Source organism: Bombina bombina, chromosome 5, assembly GCF_027579735.1.
Source record: "Bombina bombina isolate aBomBom1 chromosome 5, aBomBom1.pri, whole genome shotgun sequence".
Lineage (NCBI taxonomy): Eukaryota > Metazoa > Chordata > Amphibia > Anura > Bombinatoridae > Bombina > Bombina bombina.
In genome coordinates, this window is record NC_069503.1 from 1162361137 (window position 1) to 1162386870 (window position 25734).

At 45.3% G+C, this 25734-nt stretch overlaps 1 protein-coding gene across 2 annotated transcripts in view; it reads right to left on the reverse strand.

The window, feature by feature from the left end:
- The window catches only part of FBXL6 (F-box and leucine rich repeat protein 6), a 441814-nt gene that overhangs the window by 378717 nt on the left and 37363 nt on the right, over positions 1 to 25734 (reverse strand). For both annotated transcript variants that reach the window (XM_053715504.1, XM_053715503.1), the window contains exon 2: positions 3990 to 4342. In XM_053715504.1, coding sequence (XP_053571479.1) covers positions 3990 to 4336 — 347 coding nt within the window. In that variant the 5' untranslated portion in view covers positions 4337 to 4342. The remainder of the gene's footprint in view (positions 1 to 3989; positions 4343 to 25734) is intronic.

Below are 25734 nucleotides of genomic sequence, written 5' to 3' on the forward strand. Positions count from 1 at the left end.
CAGTAATTGTCTGGTACATGAGAGCACACACACACACACAGTAATTGTCTGGTACATGAGCACACACACACACACAGAAATTGTCTGGTACATGAGCACACACACACACACTGTAATTGTCTGGTACATGAGCACACACACACACACTGTAATTGTCTGGTACATGAGCACACACACACACACACACACACACACACAGTAATTGTCTGGTACATGAGCACACACACACAGTAATTGTCTGGTACATGAGCACACACACACAGTAATTGTCTGGTACATGAGCACACACACACACACACAGTAATTGTCTGGTACATGAGCACACACACACACACACACACACACAGAAATTGTCTGGTACATGAGCACACACACACACACACACACACTGTAATTGTCTGGTACATGAGCACACACACACAGTAATTGTCTGGTACATGAGAGCACACACACACACACAGTAATTGTCTGGTACATGAGCACACACACACACACAGAAATTGTCTGGTACATGAGCACACACACACACTGTAATTGTCTGGTACATGAGCACACACACACACACTGTAATTGTCTGGTACATGAGCACACACACACTGTAATTGTCTGGTACATGAGCACACACACACACACTGTAATTGTCTGGTACATGAGCACACACACACAGTAATTGTCTGGTACATGAGCACACACACACACAGTAATTGTCTGGTACATGAGCACACACACAGTAATAGTCTGGTACATGAGCACACACACACACAGAGTAATAGTCTGGTACATGAGCACACACACACACAGTAATAGTCTGGTACATGAGCACACACACAGTAATTGTCTGGTACATGAGCACACACACACACACAGTAATTGTCTGGTACATGAGCACACACACACACACACAGTAATTGTCTGGTACATGAGCACACACACACACACACAGTAATTGTCTGGTACATGAGCACACACACACACACACACAGTAATTGCCTGGTACATGAGCACACACACACACACACAGTAATTGTCTGGTACATGAGCACACACACACACAGTAATTGTCTGGTACATGAGCGCACACACACACACACAGTAATTGGCTGGTACATGAGCACACACACTGTAATTGTCTGGTACATGAGCACACACACACTGTAATTGTCTGGTACATGAGCACACACACACACAGTAATTGTCTGGTACATGAGCGCACACACACACACACACACACAGTAATTGTCTGGTACATGAGCACACACACACACAGTAATTGTCTGGTACATGAGCACACACACACACAGTAATTGTCTGGTACATGAGCACACACACACACACAGTAATAGTCTGGTACATGAGCACACACACACACAGTAATTGTCTGGTACATGAGCACACACACACACAGTAATTGTCTGGTACATGAGCACACACACACACACACACACAGTAATTGTCTGGTACATGAGCACACACACACACACAGTAATTGTCTGGTACATGAGCACACACACACACACACACAGTAATTGTCTGGTACATGAGCACACACACAGTAATTGTCTGGTACATGAGCACACACACACACACACACTGTAATTGTCTGGTACATGAGCACACACACACAGTAATTGTCTGGTACATGAGCACACACACACACACACACACACACAGAAATTGTCTGGTACATGAGCACACACACACACACACACACTGTAATTGTCTGGTACATGAGCACACACACACACACACACACTGTAATTGTCTGGTACATGAGCACACACACACAGTAATTGTCTGGTACATGAGCGCACACACACACACACACACAGTAATTGTCTGGTACATGAGCGCACACACACACACACACAGTAATTGTCTGGTACATGAGCACACACACACACAGTAATTGTCTGGTACATGAGCGCACACACACACACACAGTAATTGTCTGGTACATGAGCACACACACACACACACAGTAATTGTCTGGTACATGAGCGCACACACACACACACTGTAATTGTCTGGTACATGAGCACACACACACACACACAGTAATTGTCTGGTACATGAGCGCACACACACACACACACACAGTAATTGTCTGGTACATGAGCACACACACACACACAGTAATTGTCTGGTACATGAGCACACACACACACACACACACACACACTGTAATTGTCTGGTACATGAGCACACACACACAGTAATTGTCTGGTACATGAGCACACACACACAGTAAATTGTCTGGTACATGAGCACACACACACAGTAATTGTCTGGTACATGAGCACACACACACACAGTAATTGTCTGGTACATGAGCACACACACACACAGTAATTGTCTGGTACATGAGCGCACACACACACACACAGTAATTGTCTGGTACATGAGCACACACACACACACACAGTAATTGTCTGGTACATGAGCACACACACACACAGTAATTGTCTGGTACATGAGCACACACACAGTAATTGTCTGGTACATGAGCACACACACACAGTAATTGTCTGGTACATGAGCACACACACACACACACAGTAATTGTCTGGTACATGAGCACACACACACACACAGTAATTTGCAACAAGATTGGGATATTCTCCCTAGAAAGAAATGCTAGATCAGCTATTTAGAGATAGAGACATTTTAATTTGTTTGTGTTCACCCATTTTTTAAAGTGAATAATAAAAGTTAAATTTTAAAGGTATCAGTGGCTCTACCCCAGTCTGGGCAGAGAGTGCTATATAGCATTTCTTTCTAGGGAGAATATCCCAATCTTGTTGCAAGTTCAGTATCAGATGCTAGCACCACTCCTCAAAGGAATATAAAATATAGATACTATAAACTAAATACAGTATCTTAAATAATTGAAACTAGTGAGGAGCTTGCCTATATAGTGCCCTTGTTATCCTTGTGTGTTGAATACACACAGTAATTGTCTGGTACATGAGCACACACACACACACACACACACACACACAGTAATTGTCTGGTACATGAGCACACACACACACACACAGTAATTGTCTGGTACATGAGCACACACACACACACACAGTAATTGTCTGGTACATGAGCACACACACACACAGTAATTGTCTGGTACATGAGCACACACACACACACAGTAATTGTCTGGTACATGAGCACACACACACACACACACACACACACACACAGTAATTGTCTGGTACATGAGCACACACACACACACACAGTAATTGTCTGGTACATGAGCACACACACACACACAGTAATTGTCTGGTACATGAGCACACACACACACACAGTAATTGTCTGGTACATGAGCACACACACACACACACACACACACACAGTAATTGTCTGGTACATGAGCACACACACACACACACAGTAATTGTCTGGTACATGAGCACACACACACACACACACAGTAATTGTCTGGTACATGAGCACACACACACACAGTAATTGTCTGGTACATGAGCACACACACACACACACACACAGTAATTGTCTGGTACATGAGCACACACACACACACACACAGTAATTGTCTGGTACATGAGCACACACACACACACACACAGTAATTGTCTGGTACATGAGCACACACACACACACACACAGTAATTGTCTGGTACATGAGCACACACACACACACAGTAATTGTCTGGTACATGAGCACACACACACACACAGTAATTGTCTGGTACATGAGCGCACACACACACACAGTAATTGTCTGGTACATGAGCACACACACACACACACACAGTAATTGTCTGGTACATGAGCACACACACACACACAGTAATTGTCTGGTACATGAGCGCACACACACACACAGTAATTGTCTGGTACATGAGCACACACACACACACACACAGTAATTGTCTGGTACATGAGCGCACACACACACACTAATTGTCTGGTACATAAGCACACACAGTACATATGAAAAAGCTGGCGCATGCACAAACACTTACCGGCACAAGGTGGGTACGGACCCCTCACTGTCTGCCAGCAGCTGGAAGATCTTCTGTAGGATTTCTAGAGGCATGGCACTGCCCCAGCCATGGTCCGTTGTAGACTCTGGACTGGCGATATGCTGGATCTCTGAAACTGGGGCATCTAAGCACCTCCGTGCCCTCTTGTTTAACCCTTGTGGGAGGTCCTCAGACCCCAGATCATTGGATATGAGCAGCAGCATGTCGTTGTCTGTCTGATGGATATAGTAGGATGGCTGCGGCCGACAATGGCGACGCTTTTTGCTGCTAGTGCCGGGCTTCTTCCTCTTCTTGCTTCCATGAAAATTCTGCATCCTCTTTGACATTGTCACCTGGAGGGTCAAGTAGAAGAAATGAAGGGCTGGCACTACTGGGCTTTGTGTACTGATTATTCTGATACTTATAAGTAAATCATTCATCTGTTAATGTTGATATAAATAATGTTTATGTTTATTTATTAACTGAGGAAGGGAATAACATATTGCAACACATGTATATTTGTTATTTTGTTCTCGAATCAGAATACATGTGTATGTGACTTTAAATATATGAGTTAAAGGCAACCTATTACATTGCAGTGTTATGTTTAAAAGGTTGGTCTTTACAAGCGGACAGACATCAGTCTATGAGTAAGGCGTTGTTGTAGCCGAAACGCATAAGACTGCCTGGTTTGTCCGCTAAGTTTTTTTTTTTTTGTTTTTTTTTATTGAGGTTGTTCAGAAATACAACAGTAAATATAAGTTTGGTTACATACAGTATAGATAACGGTTATAACAGTGATTGGTTTGCTTGACTATTCCGGTACAGAGTATTACTTTACAATATAAATGCCTGTGTATACTCGAAAGGGCAAAACAGTATTATTGTACAAAATAACATTGAACCTGTATATTAAAGCCTCATTTTTATTTTTATTGTGAAATAATCTATATATTTGCATTTCTCCTTCAAATGTAGGAAAACGAGAAATGGAGTAAAATCCCTAAAGGATAGGCCGGGCCTCTCATGGACCCTTAGTCTGTTATTATGCACTAATGGGGACTTAAAAGGAGAGTATGAGCAGGAAATCAGTGTTTCTATAGGATTTATTTTCCTATGCTTACGACGTAAGCCCAATAGGGTGGGGGGGGGGGCGGAGATGTTCAGATATAAATGAAGTCAAACATATTTACATATAATAAACAGAGGAACCTAGCAGAACCGCTGCAGTGTTACGGTGTCAGTAATGTTCTTCTAATAACTAGTACTCAGTCAAGGGTATTATTCCGATGTCAGTCTAAAGAGTAATTGTGGGTTCTTAAGAATATGTGTAGGACTTAGAATAATAGAATATGGTTGCTTGGGCACCAGTGAATCTGATATACCATCTGCGTGCAAATTAAGTAACTCCTATACAGGTTGTATCCTCCTAGTATATGAGATAGAGCGATGCAATTTTCACGGGCCATGAGGAAGAGCAATTATATGTCTCTCAGGAACCTCTACCCCCACAGTGTCAATGCAACTAACCTTTTGCTTGCATGGGAGCCCACACCGCCCCGGCCGCAAGGCACCCCATACCCAAAGAATGTAGAAGCCAAAGTCCCGAGAATATCAGCCTGTTTGAAATCCATACAACCCGTTAAAGTTTACATCAAATAGGAGTATCATCCAAACCCTTAATGAAGCTTGCAAAGTTAGGCTGGACAACCTCTTCCTCTTATATTGTGAGTTAACCGATGCACTGTTACTCTTGGTATCTAAAAGGTAAAACCTATGGTGGCAATTCACATTTCCCTAGAGCCCCTTATAAATACATGAACTAATGTACCCATATACTCCATATATAGTGATCACGTACATACCAACGGGAAGGGTCAGAAAGGCAGAATGTACAACCTGGTGACCATTAAAATATCTGAGACCAACCCACACTGTGATAGAAATCAAGCAAGACACCCCAAGCCTGAGTACCCCTCATATGCAGACTACTAGCTAGCTACATGTGTATATGCTATAGAGAACATCCTTGCTGAAGCTGGATGCAACTTTATGATAAAGAAACTTGATCTATTAACCTTCCAAAACCAGCAACGGACTGCTAAGCATCGCAGGTGATCACAATTAGCATTAAAGTGGAGCTAATCACTATAGCATGTATAGCTTTCATCTGGGTAATATGGAGATAACACAAGGACACTCAATGTTAAAATATGGTAAACAGCATGCTCCGCTAAACAAAAAACAGCCTATACACAACACACGGAAGGGTCACTACATCCCCCCATGTAAATCATTATTTTTTTGTTTTTTAACAAAGCTATAGTAAATGCACATCAATGTAATTATGTCAACTGTCACGTTGAGTAAATTCTGTGGACAAACGACCTTGATCAAATAGCATAGGATTATATGCATTTCCTGTAGTACAGTGCTGAGCAGTCTTCTGTCATTTAAAAATATAGAGCCAGTGTGACAGACCCTTCTGTCAGTACTGAAGGAGTTAACTGTGTTCCACTTTAAGAAGCTATTGTGTACTGTCATTAAAGTTAGTGATAAACAGTCCATTGTTTAATCACCCTCAGAGAGCAGACGCTAGGTGATAAGAGAAGCCAAATGTGTTTAAGTTGTTATCTGCCTAAGTAAAGTATGTGATTCTATTGTGGTCTGTCCAAGGGTGTGGGCCCTCCATCTAATGTACAACATTCTTTCAACCCCCCCCTCCCCCCATCTGGGGGGTCAGACCTGCATAAATACTAGGCATAGCCTTTTAATAAATGTCATTCTGTTTTAAACCTGATGTGAAGCCTGGTCTCATGTTTGAGGGGAAAAACTGGCTGGGTTGTGAGTTGCTGATTCCCTATGCAGGACATTGTTCATCTGGTGTTAACCCTTGGTATCCTGTTGGTACCGTAACAATTGGTGGCAAGCGACGGGATGAACCTTATCGCCCAGAAGAGCAACTACACAAGCCAGTAACCTCAGGAAGAGGGGGATTATTACAATACTGACAAAGATGGAAAGAGTACCAGGGACCGTAGGAACCAATGGGCTCAGCATATCAGACAGAACCCCCGAAGAAGCAAGTTTTGACCGGGCTGTCAAAATAAGACTGGCACATTATGGCCCCAACCCATCTGCGGAAATTATCGACCGGGTCATAGCAGCTGTGGAAGCCAACCTACTTCGCCAAAGCGGCGCTGCAGCAAACCCAGTGGAAAAGAGAAAAGTAAATTTTACAGCTTTTAAAAACTTCCTGGAAACAGAAGGAGAGATTGATGGGTACCTTGCGGATTTTGAGAGGCAATGTGCACTACACAAGGTACCCGCAGAGGACTGGGTCACGATATTATCCGGAAAATTATCCGGCCGGGCCAGTGAGGCTTTTCGGGCCATTCCAGATGAGGAAGTCGGGGATTATAATACTGTAAAAGAGACTCTGCTCTCCAGGTATGCGGTAACACCGGAGGCATACCGGAGGCGGTTCAGAGACACTGTTAAATTAGCTGGAGATTCCTACCTTGAGTGGGCATGTAAGGTGCACCGCACAGCAGCTCACTGGATAGCGGGGTGCCAAGCCGTATCTGGGGAAGAGGTGCTGCAGCTATTCCTGTTGGAACATTGCTTCGACAAGTTACCCGCAGGAGTTCGAGAGTGGGTTCGGGACCGTAAACCCTCCACCCTGCATGAAGCGGCTCGCTTGGCAGATGAGTATACGGATGCCCGCAAACTGGACACTGCTACCACTAAGCCCCCTGCCAGAGTGGAGTACAGACCCCCAGTCACCCCAGCAGCTGCCAGTTACCAACACCCCGCCGCACCGCTATACCACACGGCCTTCAGCCACGAACTACTCTCAGAGAGCCCGGTTCAATTCGCGGGGCTACTCACAACCTATTCGGTGCTTTGGATGTAAGCAACTAGGGCACAAAAGACCAGAGTGTCCCCTTAACGCAGCGAACAAAGCACAGTCCTGGAGAAGACCCGCCGGCGGAATCCCACGTAATCCTAAGCCTGCGGCACGCTACGTAGAGGCGCAAGAATGCTGGGGCATCCTACATGAATCAGACCTTGTGAAAGCTGCCCGCCAGAATAACCGGCAACTGGTTAAAGTGAATGGGAAGGAGGTCAGTGGTCTACGGGATACTGGTGCTACCACGACCTTGCTTCGAAAAAACTTGGTGTCTGAGAAACAGCACACTGGAGACACTGTGGCTGTGAGGGTAGCAGGGGGCACTGTGTTCCGCCTACCTGTTGCCAGGGTACATTTGGATTGGGGAGTGGGCGCTAGACCTGTGAATGTGGGGGTCATGAAGGATTTACCAGCTGATGTTCTCCTTGGAAATAACTTGGTCCCCCTTGTTTCTGCCTATGATCCCATGGGTCCCGCTGATGTTAACCCTGTGACTACCTGTGCCCAGATCCGTGCAGCAGAGACTGACCCACCTGCTGCTAAGCCCCAGGACGCTGAGCTCAGTAAATCTCTATCCGCTATTGATACGTGGAAGTCCCGTTACAATGCGCTGATGAAGGAGAAGAGGAGCGCAGAGGAAAAAGCACGTTTAGAACGTGAATCTCTGCTAGACAAGCTGCACCGACAGACTACAGAAAACACCAGCTTGAGAGTGGAACATGAAACATTAAAGACAAACTTAATGACACTGGAGGAGAAGCTGACGCTGGCTCATAGTGAGGTGCAGCAACTCAAGGGCACCCTATGTCAGTATGAAGGGATTGTGGATACCTATAAAGAGCAGGTACAGAAAACTCGTAAAGAAGCTGATGGGATTTTGAAGGACTGTTTAGCCCTAGTCTGGGCACTGAGGAAGTTGAACCCTTGTTTGTATGGACAGGAATTCTCTCTCATAACGGAAATACAGATGGATTGTCCTGGCAAACTGACATGTCTACCACCTCCTAGTCCGGTCATCCCCAGGTTGACCCGCAAAAGGGTCAAGCCGGGTCTGCCGGAGTGTTCCACAAGGGGGGAGCTATGTGACAGACCCTTCTGTCAGTACTGAAGGAGTTAACTGTGTTCCACTTTAAGAAGCTATTGTGTACTGTCATTAAAGTTAGTGATAAACAGTCCATTGTTGAATCACCCTCAGAGAGCAGACGCTAGGTGATAAGACAAGCCAAATGTGTTTAAGTTGTTATCTGCCTAAGTAAAGTATGTCATTCTATTGTGGTCTGTCCAAGGGTGTGGGCCCTCCATCTAATGTACAACATTCTTTCAACCCCCTCCCCCCCCCCATCTGGGGGGTCAGACCTGCATAAATACTAGGCATAGCCTTTTAATAAATGTCATTCTGTTTTAAACCTGATGTGAAGCCTGTTCTCATGTTTGAGGGGAAAAACTGGCTGGGTTGTGAGTTGCTGATTCCCTATGCAGGACATTGTTCATCTGGTGTTAACCCTTGGTATCCTGTTGGTACCGTAACAGCCAGCAACAACAGCGACCTACCGTCAATTAACACTATGAGAGGATTTTATCTTTTTTTATTTTTTTTATTTCTTATAACAAGGATGTAAAAAAGCGGGGCACCCATGAACATTTTCCTTAACTCAATTCCAGTTCACAGTCCAAGAGGAGTGGATCCGTCCATCGAGAGGGCAGAAAAAGATAGTATTAACCTACTCCTATTTTCTGGCTTGTGAAGGTATAGGGAGACCTCATCTTAGCCTCAGTAAAACTCTGCGTGTGCAGAGGAGCAGGTGTGACATATAGTGTTGTTCTTCTCTGGCCGGGACCTAGATATCTGCAGACTCGGGAGTAAACCCAGCTGTTTTTTGTAGTTTCCCTGTCATCATAATCACACGATCGGGGCCGTCCTCACACCCTGACGATGTAGCTGTTGAGTAAGTAAGGGCAAGAAGTCCCCTAGCAACAGTCTCATTATCTCGAGCCGACCTCATTTCATCCTCTTGGGTTGTGTTGTCAGGAGAGTCTGCGTTCTTTAGCCAGGTAAGATTTGGGTAGTGGGTCTGTCGGAGTAACCTCTGAGCGCTTGGTGGGTAAGTCTCCGTTTTGCCGTTTTCCATATCGATCCACTTATCAGCAGGTATAACGCAGGGCCCCAACGGGGTAAGAGTATTGAGCTTTGATCCAGCGCCATCTTGGGAAGTGTGACGCAAATCCATTTTCTCATGCCACTTCATGAGTACTAAGTGTAGATCTAGCATATGATCTCTTAGCAAATTTTTTCCATTTACCTCCGTGCCCATCGTTTGTTTTGACTTGTTTAATGGCCTAAAGGTTAAGAAAGCCCAGTGTCATACTTTTCATAGGGAGAAATTCCAAACAAAGCAGCATATGTTGTCATGACAACGCACTTTATCGTGGAGCAACTTAAACCAATTATGAAGCTGGAAACTTTTGAATTTTAAATTCAGAATCAATTCAATTCCTCAAAACACCAAGGTGATGGTTACCTTAAGCCATAGATATTACTATATGATCCCTTATTATCACAGTAATACTTTGTGTAATGCTCTGTATACTGGGGGGGGGGTCATTTTACTGCGGATATGTGCTCTGTCAGCTAAGGGAGAGGCTTATTGTCAGATTAATGACCCTATTAACAGACTTTCTGGCACCTGGCGATGTAAGGTGCATTCAGATCTCCCACAAAAAGAACAAATAGGAAAGTTCTCTGTCAGAGAGAGCTGGGTTTGGGGTTGTGTTTGTTTAATGGTTGTTGGTTCATTTACCATTCTGTGACATGCATATGAACTGAGATAAAGAGAGGGGATCTGTATAAATAGGAGTGTGATGTTCAAGTGGTTTATACTGATTTAAAAAAAAAATCAGGTTAAGTTGTTGGAATCTGGGGTCTTCGGACAACGTTCCCTTTTAGCTATTTCGCTTGAGTATCCAGCTAGTAAAGTCTTTGTAAAGACTGCACGATTGTAGGACATCCTTACTCTCTCTAGTAAAACTGCCTCCTCCCTCTAGTAAAATTGCCTCCTCCATCTAGTAAAACTGCCTCCTTCCTCTAGTAAAACTGTCTCCTCCCATTAGTAAAACTGCCTCCTTCCTCCTCCCTCTAGTAAAACTCCCTCCTTCCTCCTCCCTCTAGTAAAACTGCCGCCTTCCTCCTCCCTCTAGTAAAACTCCCTCCTTCCTCCTCCCTCCAGTAAAACTGCCTTCCTCCTCCCTCTAGTAAAACTGCCTCCTTCCTTCCTCCCTCCTCCCTCTAGTAAAACTCCCTCCTGCCTCCTCCCTCTAGTAAAACTGCCTCCTTCCTCCTCCTTCTAGTAAAACTGCCTCCTTCCTCCTCCCTCTAGTAAAACTGCCTCCTTCCTCCTCCCTCTAGTAAAACTGCCTCCTTCCTCCTCCCTCTAGTAAAACTGCCTCCTTCCTCCTCCCTCTAGTAAAACTGCCTCCTTCCTCCTCCCTCTAGTAAAACTGCCTCCTTCCTCCTCCCTCTAGTAAAACTGCCTCCTTCCTCCTCCCTCTAGTAAAACTGCCGCCTTCCTCTAGTAAAACTGCCGCCTTCCTCCTCTCTTTAGTAAAACTGCCACCTTCCTCCTCCCTCTAGTAAAACTGCCGCCTTCCTCCTCCCTCTAGTAAAACTGCTGCCTTCCTCCTCCCTCTAGTAAAACTGCCGCCTTCCTCCTCCCTCTAGTAAAACTGCCGCCTTCCTCCTCCCTCTAGTAAAACTGCCGCCTTCCTCCTCCCTCTAGTAAAACTGCCTCCAAAAGGGATGATGAGGATTATGCAAAAAATGAAGTTTATACATATAATAGAAATAATAGACAAAATTCCAACAACAACAATTGGGTAACAGTAACCAAACCTTCTACACAAACAAATTCCAATAATCACAACTACTACAACAATGGCAACTATCATAGAAACAATAGACATCCCCCCCTAATTAAAGGCATAGGCGTTTAACAAATCACAGAGAAAACAATACATACATATTACACAACAGAAATACACCAGGAAATACCAACAGTGGACATAATATTCCTGTGGCCAACCACATCTGTCAACCACATCACCGAACTCCATTGGACCGACCACCATTGCATACACTTTTCCTTCAACAAACCCACCACACACCTCCAGCAGCACCACCCACCCCGCAGAAACTGGAACAACATCACAGAAGACCAACTGCACTCCACCATGAACAAGTGCCCCCCAGCTACCTCCACAGATGCCAACTCCTCCGCCCGCAACCTCCCCCACTGGCTCACAGACTGCACCAACACCCTCGCCCCTCTCAAGAAACCGACCAACTGCCAACCCACCAACAAGGCTAGTTGGTTCACCCCTGCCCTCCAGGACTCCAAACGCCACTGCAGGTGATTGGAAAGGACCTGGAGATCCTGCAAGACCGCTTCAAATAAAACAGCCTACAAAGAAGCCATCACTATCCACCACCACCTCATCAAAACCACCAAGAAGACAGCCATCCAAGATAGAATCAATGCCAACGTCCACAACAGCAAGGAGCTATTCACAGTCATCAAGGAATTCTCCAATCCCAACAGCGATAACCAACGACATACCGCTCTCCCAGGACCTCTGCGATAACCTCGCAATGTACTTCCATCGCAAGATCGTCGACATCTATGACAGCTTCTCGCCCCAGAACTCACCCACCACCGCCTACCCACCAATTCCCACCGATACCTCACCCAAATACACCACCGCCTACCCCTCACGGACCATCTGGAACCCCCTAACCACAGAGGACACCATCAGAATCATGAGATCGATCCACTCTGGAGCAACCTCGGATCCATGCCCGCATCACATTTTCAACAAAGCGGGTGACACCATAGCCCCCGAGCTCTGGAGCACCATCAACTGCTCCATCGAAACCGGCACCTTCCCAGATGATTGGAAGCACGCAGAATTAAAACCCCTACTGAAAAAACCCACGGCTAACCCCAATGATCCGAAGAACTACCGCCCAATCTCTCTGCTCCCCTTTGCGGCCAAAGTCATTGAGAAGTTCATCAACACGCAACTTGTTGACTACATCGAAGCCAAGCAGACCCTGGACCCCTCCCAATCCGGTTTCAGGAGCAACTACGGCACCGAGACCTCCCTCCTCGCCCTACTCGACTGAGGAGAGACCGCCGCCCTCATTCTCCTAGACCTCTCAGCAGCATTCGACACTGTCTCCTACCTCACCCTCCGCAACCGACTACACGATGCCGGCATACACGACAAAGCCCTGGAATGGATCACCTCCTTCCTCACCGGCAGAACCCAGACTCCCACACTTCACCTCCAAGCCCACAGAATCAGCTGTGGTGTACCCCAAGGCTCTTCGCTGAGCCCAACCCTATTCAACATCTACATGGCCCCTCTCGCCGCCATCGCCCAACGACACAACCTCAACATTGTCTCCTACGCCGACGACACCCAGCTAATCATCTCACTCACCAGTGACCCAACCACCGCCAAGAGAAACCTCCACGAAGGGCTGACAGCAGTCGACACCTGGATGAGCTACAACTGCCTAAAACTGAACGCAGACAAGACCGAAATACTCCTCCTCGGTCCCACCACATCTGCTTGGAATAACTCCTGGTGGCCCACAGCCCTCGGACACCCTCCAACCCCCACCGACCATGCACGAAATCTAGGCATCATCCTGGACTCATCGCTCTCCATGGACCAGCAAATCAACGGCGTCTCTTCTGCATGCTTCCACACACTTCACCTGCTGCGAAAGATCTTCAAATGGATCCCAACCGAGACCAGGAAGACTGTCACTCATGCCCTCGTAGGCAGCCGACTGGACTATGGTAACGCACCAAAAAACAAGGAAATTGTCATTAGACAAGCCGACAAAGGGGGAGGAATCGTTGTGCAGGACTATCAGCATTTTATTGGGGCTCTAAAAGAATGTTTCAACCCTCAAATTTTAAAACAATTGTTTTATCCCTAAAACAGTTTAATATTAAAAATTAGTTTGATGTTTTAACACACGCCTCTGGTCGACTTGTGTTAAATCTTGCCTACTTGACCTTCTGGAAGGGAGCTGATCACCACTGTGCAGTGAGCTGGAGCACTGAGAGTCTCCAGAACGCACCTATCAGCACAACAGAGTGCTACTGCATATTGTGAGTACTCCTTCCTCTAGTAAAACTGCCTCCTTCATCCGCCCTCTAGTAAAACTCCCTCTTTCCTCCTCCCTCTAGTAAAACTCCCTCCTTCCTCCTCCCTCTAGTAAAACTCCCTCCTTCCTCCTCCCTCTAGTAAAACTCCCTCCTTCCTCCTCCCTCTAGTAAAACTCCCTCCTGTAAAACTCCCTCCTTCCTCCTCCCTCTAGTAAAACTCCCTCCTTCCTCCTCCCTCTAGTAAAACTCCCTCCTTCCTCCTCCCTCTAGTAAAACTCCCTCCTTCCTCTAGTAAAACTCCCTCCTTCCTCTAGTAAAACTCCCTCCTTCCTCTAGTAAAACTCCCTCCTTCCTCTAGTAAAACTCCCTCCTTCCTCCTCCCTCTAGTAAAACTGCCTCCTTCCTCCTCCCTCTAGTAAAACTGCCTCCTTCCTCCTCCCTCTAGTAAATCCTCCCTCTGGTAAAACTGCCTCCTTCCTCCTCCCTCTGGTAAAACTGCCTCCTTCCTCCTCCCTCTGGTAAAACTGCCTCCTTCCTCCTCCCTCTGGTAAAACTGCCTCCTTCCTCCTCCCTCTGGTAAAACTGCCTCCTTCCTCCTCCCTCTGGTAAAACTGCCTCCTTCCTCCTCCCTCTGGTAAAACTGCCTCCTTCCTCCTCCCTCTGGTAAAACTGCCTCCTTCCTCCTCCCTCTGGTAAAACTGCCTCCTTCCTCCTCCCTCTGGTAAAACTGCCTCCTTCCTCCTCCCTCTGGTAAAACTGCCAACTGCCTCCTCCCTCTGGTAAAACTGCCTCCTCCCTCTGGTAAAACTGCCTCCTCCCTCTGGTAAATCTGCCTCCTCCCTCTGGTAAAACTGCCTCCTTCCGTCTCCCTCTAGTAATGCTGCCTCCTCCCTCCAGTAAAGCTGCCTCCTCCCTCCAGTAAAGCTGCCTCCTGCCTCCAGTAAAGCTGCCTCCTGCCTCCAGTAAAGCTGCCTCCTGCCTCCAGTAAAGCTGCCTCCAGTAAAGCTGACTCCTGCCTCCAGTAAAGCTGCCTCCTGCCTCCAGTAAAGCTGCCTCCTGCCTCCAGTAAAGCTGCCTCCAGTAAAGCTGCCTCCTGCCTCCAGTAAAGCTGCCTCCTGCCTCCTCCCTCTTCTTCCTTCCCGCCCCCCTGCAGTAAAGCTGTCTCCTCCTCTAGTAAAACTGCCTCCTTCCTCCTCCCTCTAGTAAAACTGCCTCCTTCCTCCTCCCTCTAGTAAAACTGCCTCCTTCCTCCTCCCTCTAGTAAAACTGCCTTCTGCCTCCTCCCTTTAATAAAACTGCCTCCTGCCTCCTCCCTCTAGTAAACTGCCTCCTTCCTCCTCTCTAGTAAACTGCCTCCTTCCTCCTCTCTAGTAAACTGCCTCCTTCCTCCTCCCTCTAGTAAAACTGTCGTCTCCCTCCAGTAAAGCTGCCTCCTCCCTCCAGTAAAGCTGCCTCCTCCCTCCAGTAAAGCTGCCTCCTCCCTCCAGTAAAGCTGCCTCCTTCCTCCTCCCTCTTCCTCCTTCCTGCCCCCCTGCAGTAAAGCTGTCTCCTCCTCTAGTAAAACGGCCTCCTTCCTCCTCTCTCTAATAAAACTCCCTCCTGCCTCCTCCCTTTAATAAAACTGCCTCCTGCCTCCTCCCTCTAGTAAAGCCGGGTCCTCCCTCCAGTAAAGCTGGGTCCTCCCTCCAGGAAAGCTGGGTCCTCCCTCCAGTAAAGCTGGGTCCTCCCTCCAGTAAAGCTGGGTCCTCCCTCCAGTAAAGCTGGGTCCTCCCTCCAGTAAAGCTGGGTCCTCCCTCCTCCCTCTAGTAAAGCTGCCTCCTTCCTCCTCCCTCTAGTAAAACTGCCTCCTTCCTCTGGTAAAACTGCCTCCTTCCTCTCCCTTTAATAAAACTGCCTCCTGCCTCCTCCCTCTAGTAAAGCTGCCTCCTTTCTCCTCCCTCTAGTAAAACTCCCTCCTGCCTCCTCCCTCTAGTAAAACTGCCTCCTTCCTCCTCCCTCTAGTAAAACTGCCTCCTTCCTTTAGTAAAACTGCCTCCTTCCTCTAGTAAAACTGCCTCCTTCCTCTAGTAAAACTGCCTCCTTCCTCTAGTAAAACTGCCTCCTTCCTCCTCCCTCTAGTAAAACTGCCTCCTTCCTCCCCCCTCTAGTAAAACTGCCTTCTTCCTCCTCCCTCTAGTAAAACTCCCTACTTCCTCCAGTAAAGCTGCCTCCTCCCTCCAGTAAAGCTGCCTCCTGCCTCCTCCCTCTAGTAAAACTGCCTTCTTCCTCCTCCTGCCTCCCTCTAGTAAAACTCCCTCCTTCCTCCTCCCTCTAGTAAAACTCCCTCCTTCCTCCTCCCTCTAGTAAAACTCCCTCCTTCCTCCTCCCTCTAGTAAAACTCCCTCCTTCCTCCTCCCTCTAGTAAAACTCCCTCCTTCCTCCTCCCTCTAGTAAAACTCCCTCCTTCCTCCTCCCTCTAGTAAAACTGCCTCCTTCCTCCTCCCTCTAGTAAAACTGCCTCCTTCCTCCTCCCTCTAGTAAAACTGCCTCCTTCCTCCTCCCTCTAGTAAAACTGCCTCCTTCCTCCTCCCTCTGGTAAAACTGCCTCCTTCCTCCTCCCTCTAGTAACGCTGCCTCCTTCCTCCTCCCTCTAGTAAAGCTGCCTCCTTCCTCCTCCCTCTAGTAAAGCTGCCTCCTTCCTCCTCCCTCTAGTAAAGCTGCCTCCTTCCTCCTCCCTCTAGTAAAGCTGCCTCCTTCCTCCTCCCTCTAGTAAAACTCTCTCCTCCCTCTAGTAAAACTGCCTCCTTCCTCCTCCCTCTAGTAAAACTGCCTCCTTCCTCCTCCCTCTAGTAAAACTGCCTCCTTCCTCCTCCCTCTAGTAAAACTGCCTCCTTCCTCCTCCCTCTAGTAAAACTGCCTCCTTCCTCCTCCCTCTAGTAAAACTGCCTCCTTCCTTTAGTAAAACTGCCTCCTTCCTCCTCCCTCTAGTAAAACTGCATCCTTCCTCCTCCCTCTAGTAAAACTGCCTTCTTCCTCCTCCCTCTAGTAAAACTGCCTTCTTCCTCCTCCCTCTAGTAAAACTCCCTACTTCCTCCAGTAAAACTGCCTCCTTCCTCCAGTAAAGCTGCCTCCTCCCTCCAGTAAAGCTGCCTCCTGCCTCCTCCCTCTAGTAAAACTGCCTTCTTCCTCCTCCTGCCTCCCTCTAGTAAAACTGCCTCCTTCCTCCTCCCTCTAGTAAAACTCCCTCCTTCCTCCTCCCTCTAGTAAAACTGCCTCCTTCCTCCTCCCTCTAGTAAAACTGCCTCCTTCCTCCTCCCTCTAGTAAAACTGCCTCCTTCCTCCTCCCTCTAGTAAAACTCCCTCCTTCCTCCTCCCTCTAGTAAAACTCCCTCCTTCCTCCTCCCTCTAGTAAAGCTGCCTCCTTCCTCCTCCCTCTAGTAAAGCTGCCTCCTTTCTCCTCCCTCTAGTAAAGCTGCCTCCTTCCTCCTCCCTCTAGTAAAGCTGCCTCCTTCCTCCTCCCTCTAGTAAAGCTGCCTCCTTCCTCCTCCCTCTAGTAAAGCTGCCTCCTTCCTCCTCCCTCTAGTAAAGCTGCCTCCTTCCTCCTCCCTCTAGTAAAGCTGCCTCCTTCCTCCTCCCTCTAGTAAAGCTGCCTCCTTCCTCCTCCCTCTAGTAAAGCTGCCTCCTTCCTCCTCCCTCTAGTAAAGCTGCCTCCTTCCTCCTCCCTCTAGTAAAGCTGCCTCCTTCCTCCTCCCTCTAGTAAAGCTGCCTCCTTCCTCCTCCCTCTAGTAAAGCTGCCTCCTTCCTCCTCCCTCTAGTAAAACTGCCTCCTTCCTCCTCCCTCTAGTAAAACTGCCTCCTTCCTCCTCCCTCTAGTAAAACTCCCTCCTGCCTCCTCCCTTTAATAAAACTGCCTCCTGCCTCCTCCCTCTAGTAAAACTCCCTCCTGCCTCCTCCCTTTAATAAAACTGCCTCCTGCCTCCTCCCTCTAGTAAAACTCCCTCCTGCCTCCTCCCTCTAGTAAAACTGCCTCCTGCCTCCTCCCTCTAGTAAAACTGCCTCCTGCCTCCTCCCTTTAATAAAACTGCCTCCTGCCTCCTCCCTCTAGTAAAGCTGCCTCCTTCCTCCTCCCTCTAGTAAAGCTGCCTCCTCCCTCCAGTAAAGCTGCCTCCTCCCTCCAGTAAAGCTGCCTCCTCCCTCCAGTAAAGCTGCCTCCTGCCCCCAGTAAAGCTGCCTCCTGCCCCCAGTAAAGCTGCCTCCTGCCCCCAGTAAAGCTGCCTCCTGCCTCCTCCCTCTAGTAAAACTGCCTCCTTCCTCCTTCCCGCCTCCCTGCAGTAAAGCTGTCTCCTCCTCTAGTAAAACTGCCTCCTTCCTCCTCCCTCTAGTAAAACTGCCTCCTTCCTCCAGTAAAACTCCCTCCTGCCTCCTCCCTTTAATAAAACTGCCTCCTGCCTTCTCCCTCTAGTAAAGCTGCCTCCTTCCTCCTCCCTCTAGTAAAGCTGCCTCCTTCCTCTAGTAAAACTGCCTCCTTCCTCCTCCCTTTAATAAAACTGCCTCCTTCCTCCTCCCTTTAATAAAACTGCCTCCTGCCTCTAGTAAAACTCATTCCATCCTCCTCCCTCTAGGAAAACTCCCTCCTGCCTCCTCCCTCTAGTAAAACTGCCTCCTGCCTCCTCCCTCTAGTAAAACTGCCTCCTCCCTCTAGTAAAACTGCCTCCTCCCTCCTCCTTCTAGTAAAACTGCCTTCTTCTTCCTCCCTCTAGTAAAACTGCCTTCTTCCTCCCTCTAGTAAAACTGCTTCCTTCCTCCTCCCTCTAGTAAAACTGCCTCCTCCCTCTAGTAAAACTGCCTCCTCCCTCTAGTAAAACTGCCTCCTCCCTCTAGTAAAACTGCCTCCTCCCTCTAGTAAAACTGCCTCCTCCCTCTAGTAAAACTGCCTCCTTCCTCTAGTAAAACTGCCTCCTTCCTCTAGTAAAACTGCCTCCTTCCTCTAGTAAAACTGCCTCCTTCCTCTAGTAAAACTGCCTCCTTCCTCTAGTAAAACTGCCTCCTTCCTCCTCCCTCTGGTAAAACTGCCTCCTTCCTCCTCCCTCTGGTAAAACTGCCTCCTTCCTCCTCCCTCTGGTAAAACTGCCTCCTTCCTCCTCCCTCTGGTAAAACTGCCTCCTTCCTCCTCCCTCTGGTAAAACTGCCTCCTTCCTCCTCCCTCTGGTAAAACTGCCTCCTTCCTCCTCCCTCTGGTAAAACTGCCTCCTTCCTCCTCCCTCTGGTAAAACTGCCTCCTTCCTCCTCCCTCTAGTAAATCCTCCCTCTAGTAAAACTGCCTCCTTCCTCCTCCCTCTAGTAAAACTGCCTCCTTCCTCCAGTAAAGCTGCCTCCTCCCTCCAGTAAAGCTGCCTCCTCCCTCCAGTAAAGCTGCCTCCTCCCTCCAGTAAAGCTGCCTCCAGTAAAGCTGCCTCCTCCCTCCAGTAAAGCTGCCTCTTCCCTCCAGTAAAGCTGCCTCTTCCCTCCAGTAAAGCTGCCTCTTCCCTCCAGTAAAGCTGCCTCCTCCCTCCAGTAAAGCTGCCTCCTTCCTCCTCCCTCTAGTAAAGCTGCCTCCTTCCTCCTCCCTCTAGTAAAGCTGCCTCCTTCCCTAGTAAAACTGCCTCCTTCCTCCTCCCTTAGTAAAACTGCCTCCTTCCTCCTCCCTTAATAAAACTGCCTCCTGCCTCTAGTAAAACTCCTCCTCCTCCTCTAGAAAACTCCCCTCCTGCCTCCTCCCTCTTGTAAAACTGCCTCCTGCCTCCTCCCTCTAGTAAAACTGCCTGCCTCCTCCCTCTAGTAAAACTGCCTCCTCCTCCCTCCTCTAGTAAAACTGCCTCTCTTCCTCCCTCTAGTAAAACTGCCTTCTTCCTCCCTCTAGTAAAACTGCTTCCTTCCCCCTCCCTCTAGTAAAACCCTGTACTCCTCCTCCCTCCTCTAGTATCCCCAATAAAACTGCCATCCTTCCTCCTCCCTCTAGTAAAACTAACTGCCTCCTTCCTCCAGTAAAGCAGCCTCCTCCCTCCAGTAAAGCTGCCTCCTCCCTCCAGTAAGCTGCCTCCTCCCTCCAGTAAAGCTGCCTCCTCCCTCCAGTAAAGCTGCCTCCTCCCTCCAGTAAAGCTGCCTCCTCCCTCCAGTAAAGCTGCCTCCTCCCTCCAGTAAAGCTGCCTCTTCCCTCCAGTAAAGCTGCCTCTTCCCTCCAGTAAAGCTGCCTCTTCCCTCCAGTAAAGCTGCCTCCTGCTTCCAGTAAAGCTGCCTCCTCCCTCTAGTAAAACTGCCTCCTTCCTCCTCCCTCTTCCTCCTTCCCGCCTCCCTGCAGTAAAGCCGTCTCCTCCTCTTTTTTTTATTATTTATTTATCTCCAAGCACAAATCAGGAAGTACAAATTTATCACACGAATAAATTTCTTTGTTTAACAGAAAGAAGAAAAGAATGGTTATCAGTCAGAAAAATAAAAACAATCAATAGATAATTCACTCTTAAATTCAGAGGATCCACAGAGTCATAATTTAAGGAAGTTGCTACCACATACTTTCCAATATCTTATTCTTTGTTATTGTACACTTGTGCTGTTTTCCTGTTTACCTAAAACAACATAACAAAACATAAAAAAAAAAAAAAACAAGAACGCAAAAACGCCAACAAAACAAAAAAAAAAAAAAAAGGGGGGAAAGGGGAAAAAAGAAGAAAAGAGATCCCCCCTGCCTCCAGCTTCACACTTCCATCATATTAATAAGTAAATGTGACATTAATACCAGGAGTAGGGAAATAGATTATTCAAGATCAGAGTTCCAAAAAAGTCTGATTTGTGGAAACATTTAGTTAATGCATATTGCACGTTGTCAGATTGTTGTAATATCAGAGTGAGCCATTTATCGAAAAAGCTTTTTATCTGGTTCTCTGAAAGGGAATTGATATTTAGTTGTTCAAACATTATTTGCGAGAACACAGCTTGTTTGAATAGACCAAACGGAGGAGCAATCCTCTTCTTCCAGTACCTAAGAATTAGATTCCTTCCTAGCAGGATCAGGATATTAATAGATTTATGAAATGTAATATTGGACTCACTAGTTAAAAAAAAAAACCTGATACATATCCAATACCACATTTTCATTTAAGACTTTAGAAGCCCAGAAGGACACTTTAGACCAAAACTGCCTAATTTTAGGACAGAACCAGAAACAATGGAGGAGATCAGCCTCCTTTTTTTTACACTTAAAACAGTTGGCAGATTTATCACCAGCCCACTTGGCTAACATTCTCGGTGTAATATATGAATTATTAATTAATTTGATATGAGATTCTTTCCAGGAGGTGGGAATTCTTGCCTCTCTTACTTGTTTAATACTGAGAATAATTTTTTCTACTGTTATTTCTTGAAAATGAGATCTCCAGTAGCCAGTTAAAGTTTCTAACCCCAATTGTCCTTGTTTCGACATTAAGATGTTGTAAATTAGCGAGATAGTATGAATGCCATTTTTATGTAAAATAATATAATCTTCAAGCTTACCAAATTTTTTATAATACTGTCTAATATTTTGTATTTCATTTATAAAATGTCTAAGTTGCAGATATGCATAAAAATTTTGATTTGATAGATTATATTCTTGGAGGATAGATTCAAATGTTCTAACTGTATGTCAAGGACTTGGGAGATGTAGATTAACCCTTTTTCCTCCCACCTTGTAAAAATTCCTGATGTTAAACCTGGGGGGAAGAGGCTGTTACCTCTGATAGGGAGGTATGATGATATACGGTAGTCTATGTTTAACACGGTACATAATTTCTGCCAGGCTAAGACAACGTTACCGATTACCGCTAACTTCTTAATATGTTTTGGTAATTGTGCCATTGGGCAGTGGATAATAGCTTTAAGAGAGAGAGGGGCAACCATCTGTCTTTCAACTAAAGGATTCGTTAAATAATTAGTATCTGTGATCCAGTCACAGGCAAAACGTGCCAAGATAGCTATATTATACCATTTTATATCAGGAAGCGCGAATCCTCCATATTCTGAGAGCTGGTATAATTTAGTTCTAGATAGATAATGCCTTTTTCTGTTCCAGACAAAAGACGAACAGTTCTTATTAAAAAGCCTTAGATCTTTATTAGAAATAAAGACAGGGAGACTTTGAAGAAGATATACTAATTGTGGGAAGAGTATAGACTTAATTAACATGACTCTGGCCGAGAGAGAGATAGGGAACAAGACCCATCTGTCTAGTTTTTCAGCAGCATTTGCAAAAAAAACAGAGAAATTGTTATCGTACCAAAGATTAGGATTTCTATGAAGATTTATTCCTAAGTATTTGATGCTTTCTGTAACCTGAAAAGGGTGTTCCCTACAGCTATCTTTATTCTGGTGTATCCAGAGAATTTCAGACTTGCTTAAATTTAATTTGTAGCCCGAGAAGGAACTAAATTGCTTAAACATATTTAAAACAAGAGGGATACTAATTTTAGTATTCTGCAAGAACAGCAGTAAGTCATCAGCATAGAGTGATAAGACCATTTGTTGGTCTCCAATTTTTATACCTGGTATGGTGCCTCTCAGGAGGATTGCAAGAGGTTCTATAGCAATGTTAAATAAAAGGGGAGACAGGGGACAACCCTGTCTCGTTCCTTTATGGATATGGAACCTAGGTGTTGGAGCCCCATTGACTAAGACATATGAAGTAGGTGAATTATAGATGGACCTAATTAATGAGAGAAAATTCCCTTTAAACCCAAATTTATCAAGGGCGGTATATAAGTGATCCCATGTGACTGAGTCAAAAGCCTTCTCGGCGTCGGCGGTTAGTAACGCATAATCTTGTTTTGAATTTTGAACATTATCCTGCAAGTTATACCAACAATATTCTAATACAGTAGTAACACGGCGTATATTTCTGATAGAGGATCTCCCAGGCATAAAGCCTGATTGATCCTCATGTATAATTTGCTCTATGCCAGACTTAAGTCTTTTTGCCATTATAGAAGTAAGTAATTTATAATCAACATTTAGAAGTGATATAGGCCTATAAGAAGATGGATCAAGAGGATCTTTATGTTTGGTAGGTTTAGACTGTCTAGCTGGTGGGGAATCTAGCACACCTGAAGTAAACTTTATCCCAAAGTTTAAAGAGTTATAGTTAGTTGTAGTAGGTGGCGCAAAACAAGTTGCTATTCCCAATGTGTCTTACTGTAAATATGTGTGATAATATGTGGGCTCAATATCTTGAAAAAGGCTGTCCAGCCGAAACATGTTGATACCAGAGCACACCTGCACAGGATTTGAGAAGACAAAGTGAATACCAGCTATACCCAGTTGAAATATTCAAGTTCCCACTGAGCGGCATATATTTAACCGCAAAGATCACATTGATAACTAGAAATCCTTTTTCTACTTATCCTACAAACTTTCTACTTATCCCAACAACCACATTTCAGCACCCAGATCGGTCACTGACCGACATCTAAGAAACCTGGGAACAACAGACCGGAAAGGCACGCAAAAATTCCACATCAGGACAACCAACAACCATATCCAACAACCATACCATCGTGATCGGTCACTGACCGACAGACAAGCCACAGAATAGAAAAACCGGAGATACTTAAAAAACATCAGCAAACGGTTAGCACTTAACCGCAACGAAGATCCCACCAAGAAACCCTTAAGAGCGCGATCGGTCACTGACCGACAAAGGATAAGGTAACTGAGCGGCCACGACAACTACCGAAACACTTATATAAAAGTGAATTTTCTCGCAGCAAACAGATAAGCCCACCTAATAAGAGGAAACCAAAGCGGCATTTATTTAACCGCCAGCAGCTCATATAGAACTGCCACCAGCTTGATCTTGAAACTTAATCAAAACACTGGCATAGCGGCGTTTATTTAACCGCAATTATCTCACAAAAGTTATATCAAACAGATACACTTCAAGGTACTAATTTGTATACTTATATTATAGTGTGATAAAAATCGCACCAACATACCTCTACATTTGATATATAGTTGCCTAAGATAAGATCTCAAACTCAATTGCATAGCTGAACTTGAAACAAAGTATCCTATATGAACTATACAGCAACTATTGTTTTATCCACTATAAAATTGTATCTACAAACATTCTGTTAGAAATTACAACTTGTGATAAACATAAAACTGTATAAATTATAAGATTTCAACGTTATTATTTTAATTTAATTTATTTTTTATATCTCATGTACATTTTTATACATAGAGACACCGGTGTCATTTTTTAAACTTTGAAGGAATTGTAATAATTTTTGTTTAACTGTACTTTTAGCATCACTACTATTGGGTAAATTTACCATAATCAAATAAAGGATCATATTTATTTCTTAAATAGTTTCGACATCCATTTTTTCCAAAAGAGAATATAAAATTAGGACTCATCAAAACATTAACATATATTGAGCCCACATATTATCACACATATTTACAGTAAGACACATTGGGAATAGCATCAAGAGGATCTTTACCTTTCTTTAATATTAAAGTAACCGCCGACGCCGAGAAGTATTCCGACATAGGCTTCCCAGCTGTAAAATATTCATTAAATAATCTAGCCAGAATAGGAAGTATATCACATCGTATGATCTTATAAAATTCTGATGTTAACTGATCAGGGCCAGGAGCTTTATTTGACTTGGCATGAAGTATTGCCTCATCTACTTCCTCTAGGGTAATAGGTCTATTTAAGACTTCCAAAAAAGCTAGAGAGATTTTAGGAGTTACAACTGAATTCCAAAAAATATCTTTGTTTTCAAAATTAATCTCATTTGCCGCATATATGTTTTGGAAATACTTGAAAAAGCTTTCTCTAATCTCTAGTGGATCTGAACATCTATCTTGGCCGACCCTAATAGCTTCAATCATATTGTTCTTTTTCCTGGCCTTGTTTAATCTAGCCAGAAATTTGGCTGATCTGCCAAATTGCCCACTGTACTTAGCATTAATTTTAATATCTTCCCTTAGCATTTTCTCTTTGAAGAAGAGATCATATTCCTGTTTAGCCTTCTGATATTTATCCCAAAGAGATTTAGAAGTATCATTAATATAATTTTTATAAGAATTGCTAAGCTGATTGGCCAGCTGTATTTCACGGGCATTGAGTTGCTTCTTCCTTATAATCATATAGGCTTTAATTTCACCCTTAAGGTAAGCCTTAGCAGCTTCCCAGTAGGTCTCTACTTTATCAAGATACTCTCTATTGAGGGATTGATACTCCCGCCATTTCTGGCCTAACCAATCAGCGAACTTTTTATCCTGAGATAGATAGTTGGGGAAAAAGAAATTATTTACAAAGTTAGTAGTAGTGTTCTTAATTGCTATACTCAGAGAGATGACAGCATGATCTGAAATTGTTATGTCAGAAATATGAGTATCAATATCCATCGCTAACATGACACTAGAAATTAAAAAGAAGTCTATTCTAGATAGCGCTCTATAAGACTTAGACTCACAAGAGAATAGTTGAGAGTCCGGATGTTTAATACGCCAAATATCATGTACCTTTAAATTATTACATATCTGACGAAATAATTTGGCCTTAGCAATAGAGAATTTAGAGTTATTTGGGGTGCGTCTATCTAGGGATGAAGTTGGAATAAGATTGAAATCTCCTACCAAGATCAAATTTTGTCCAATA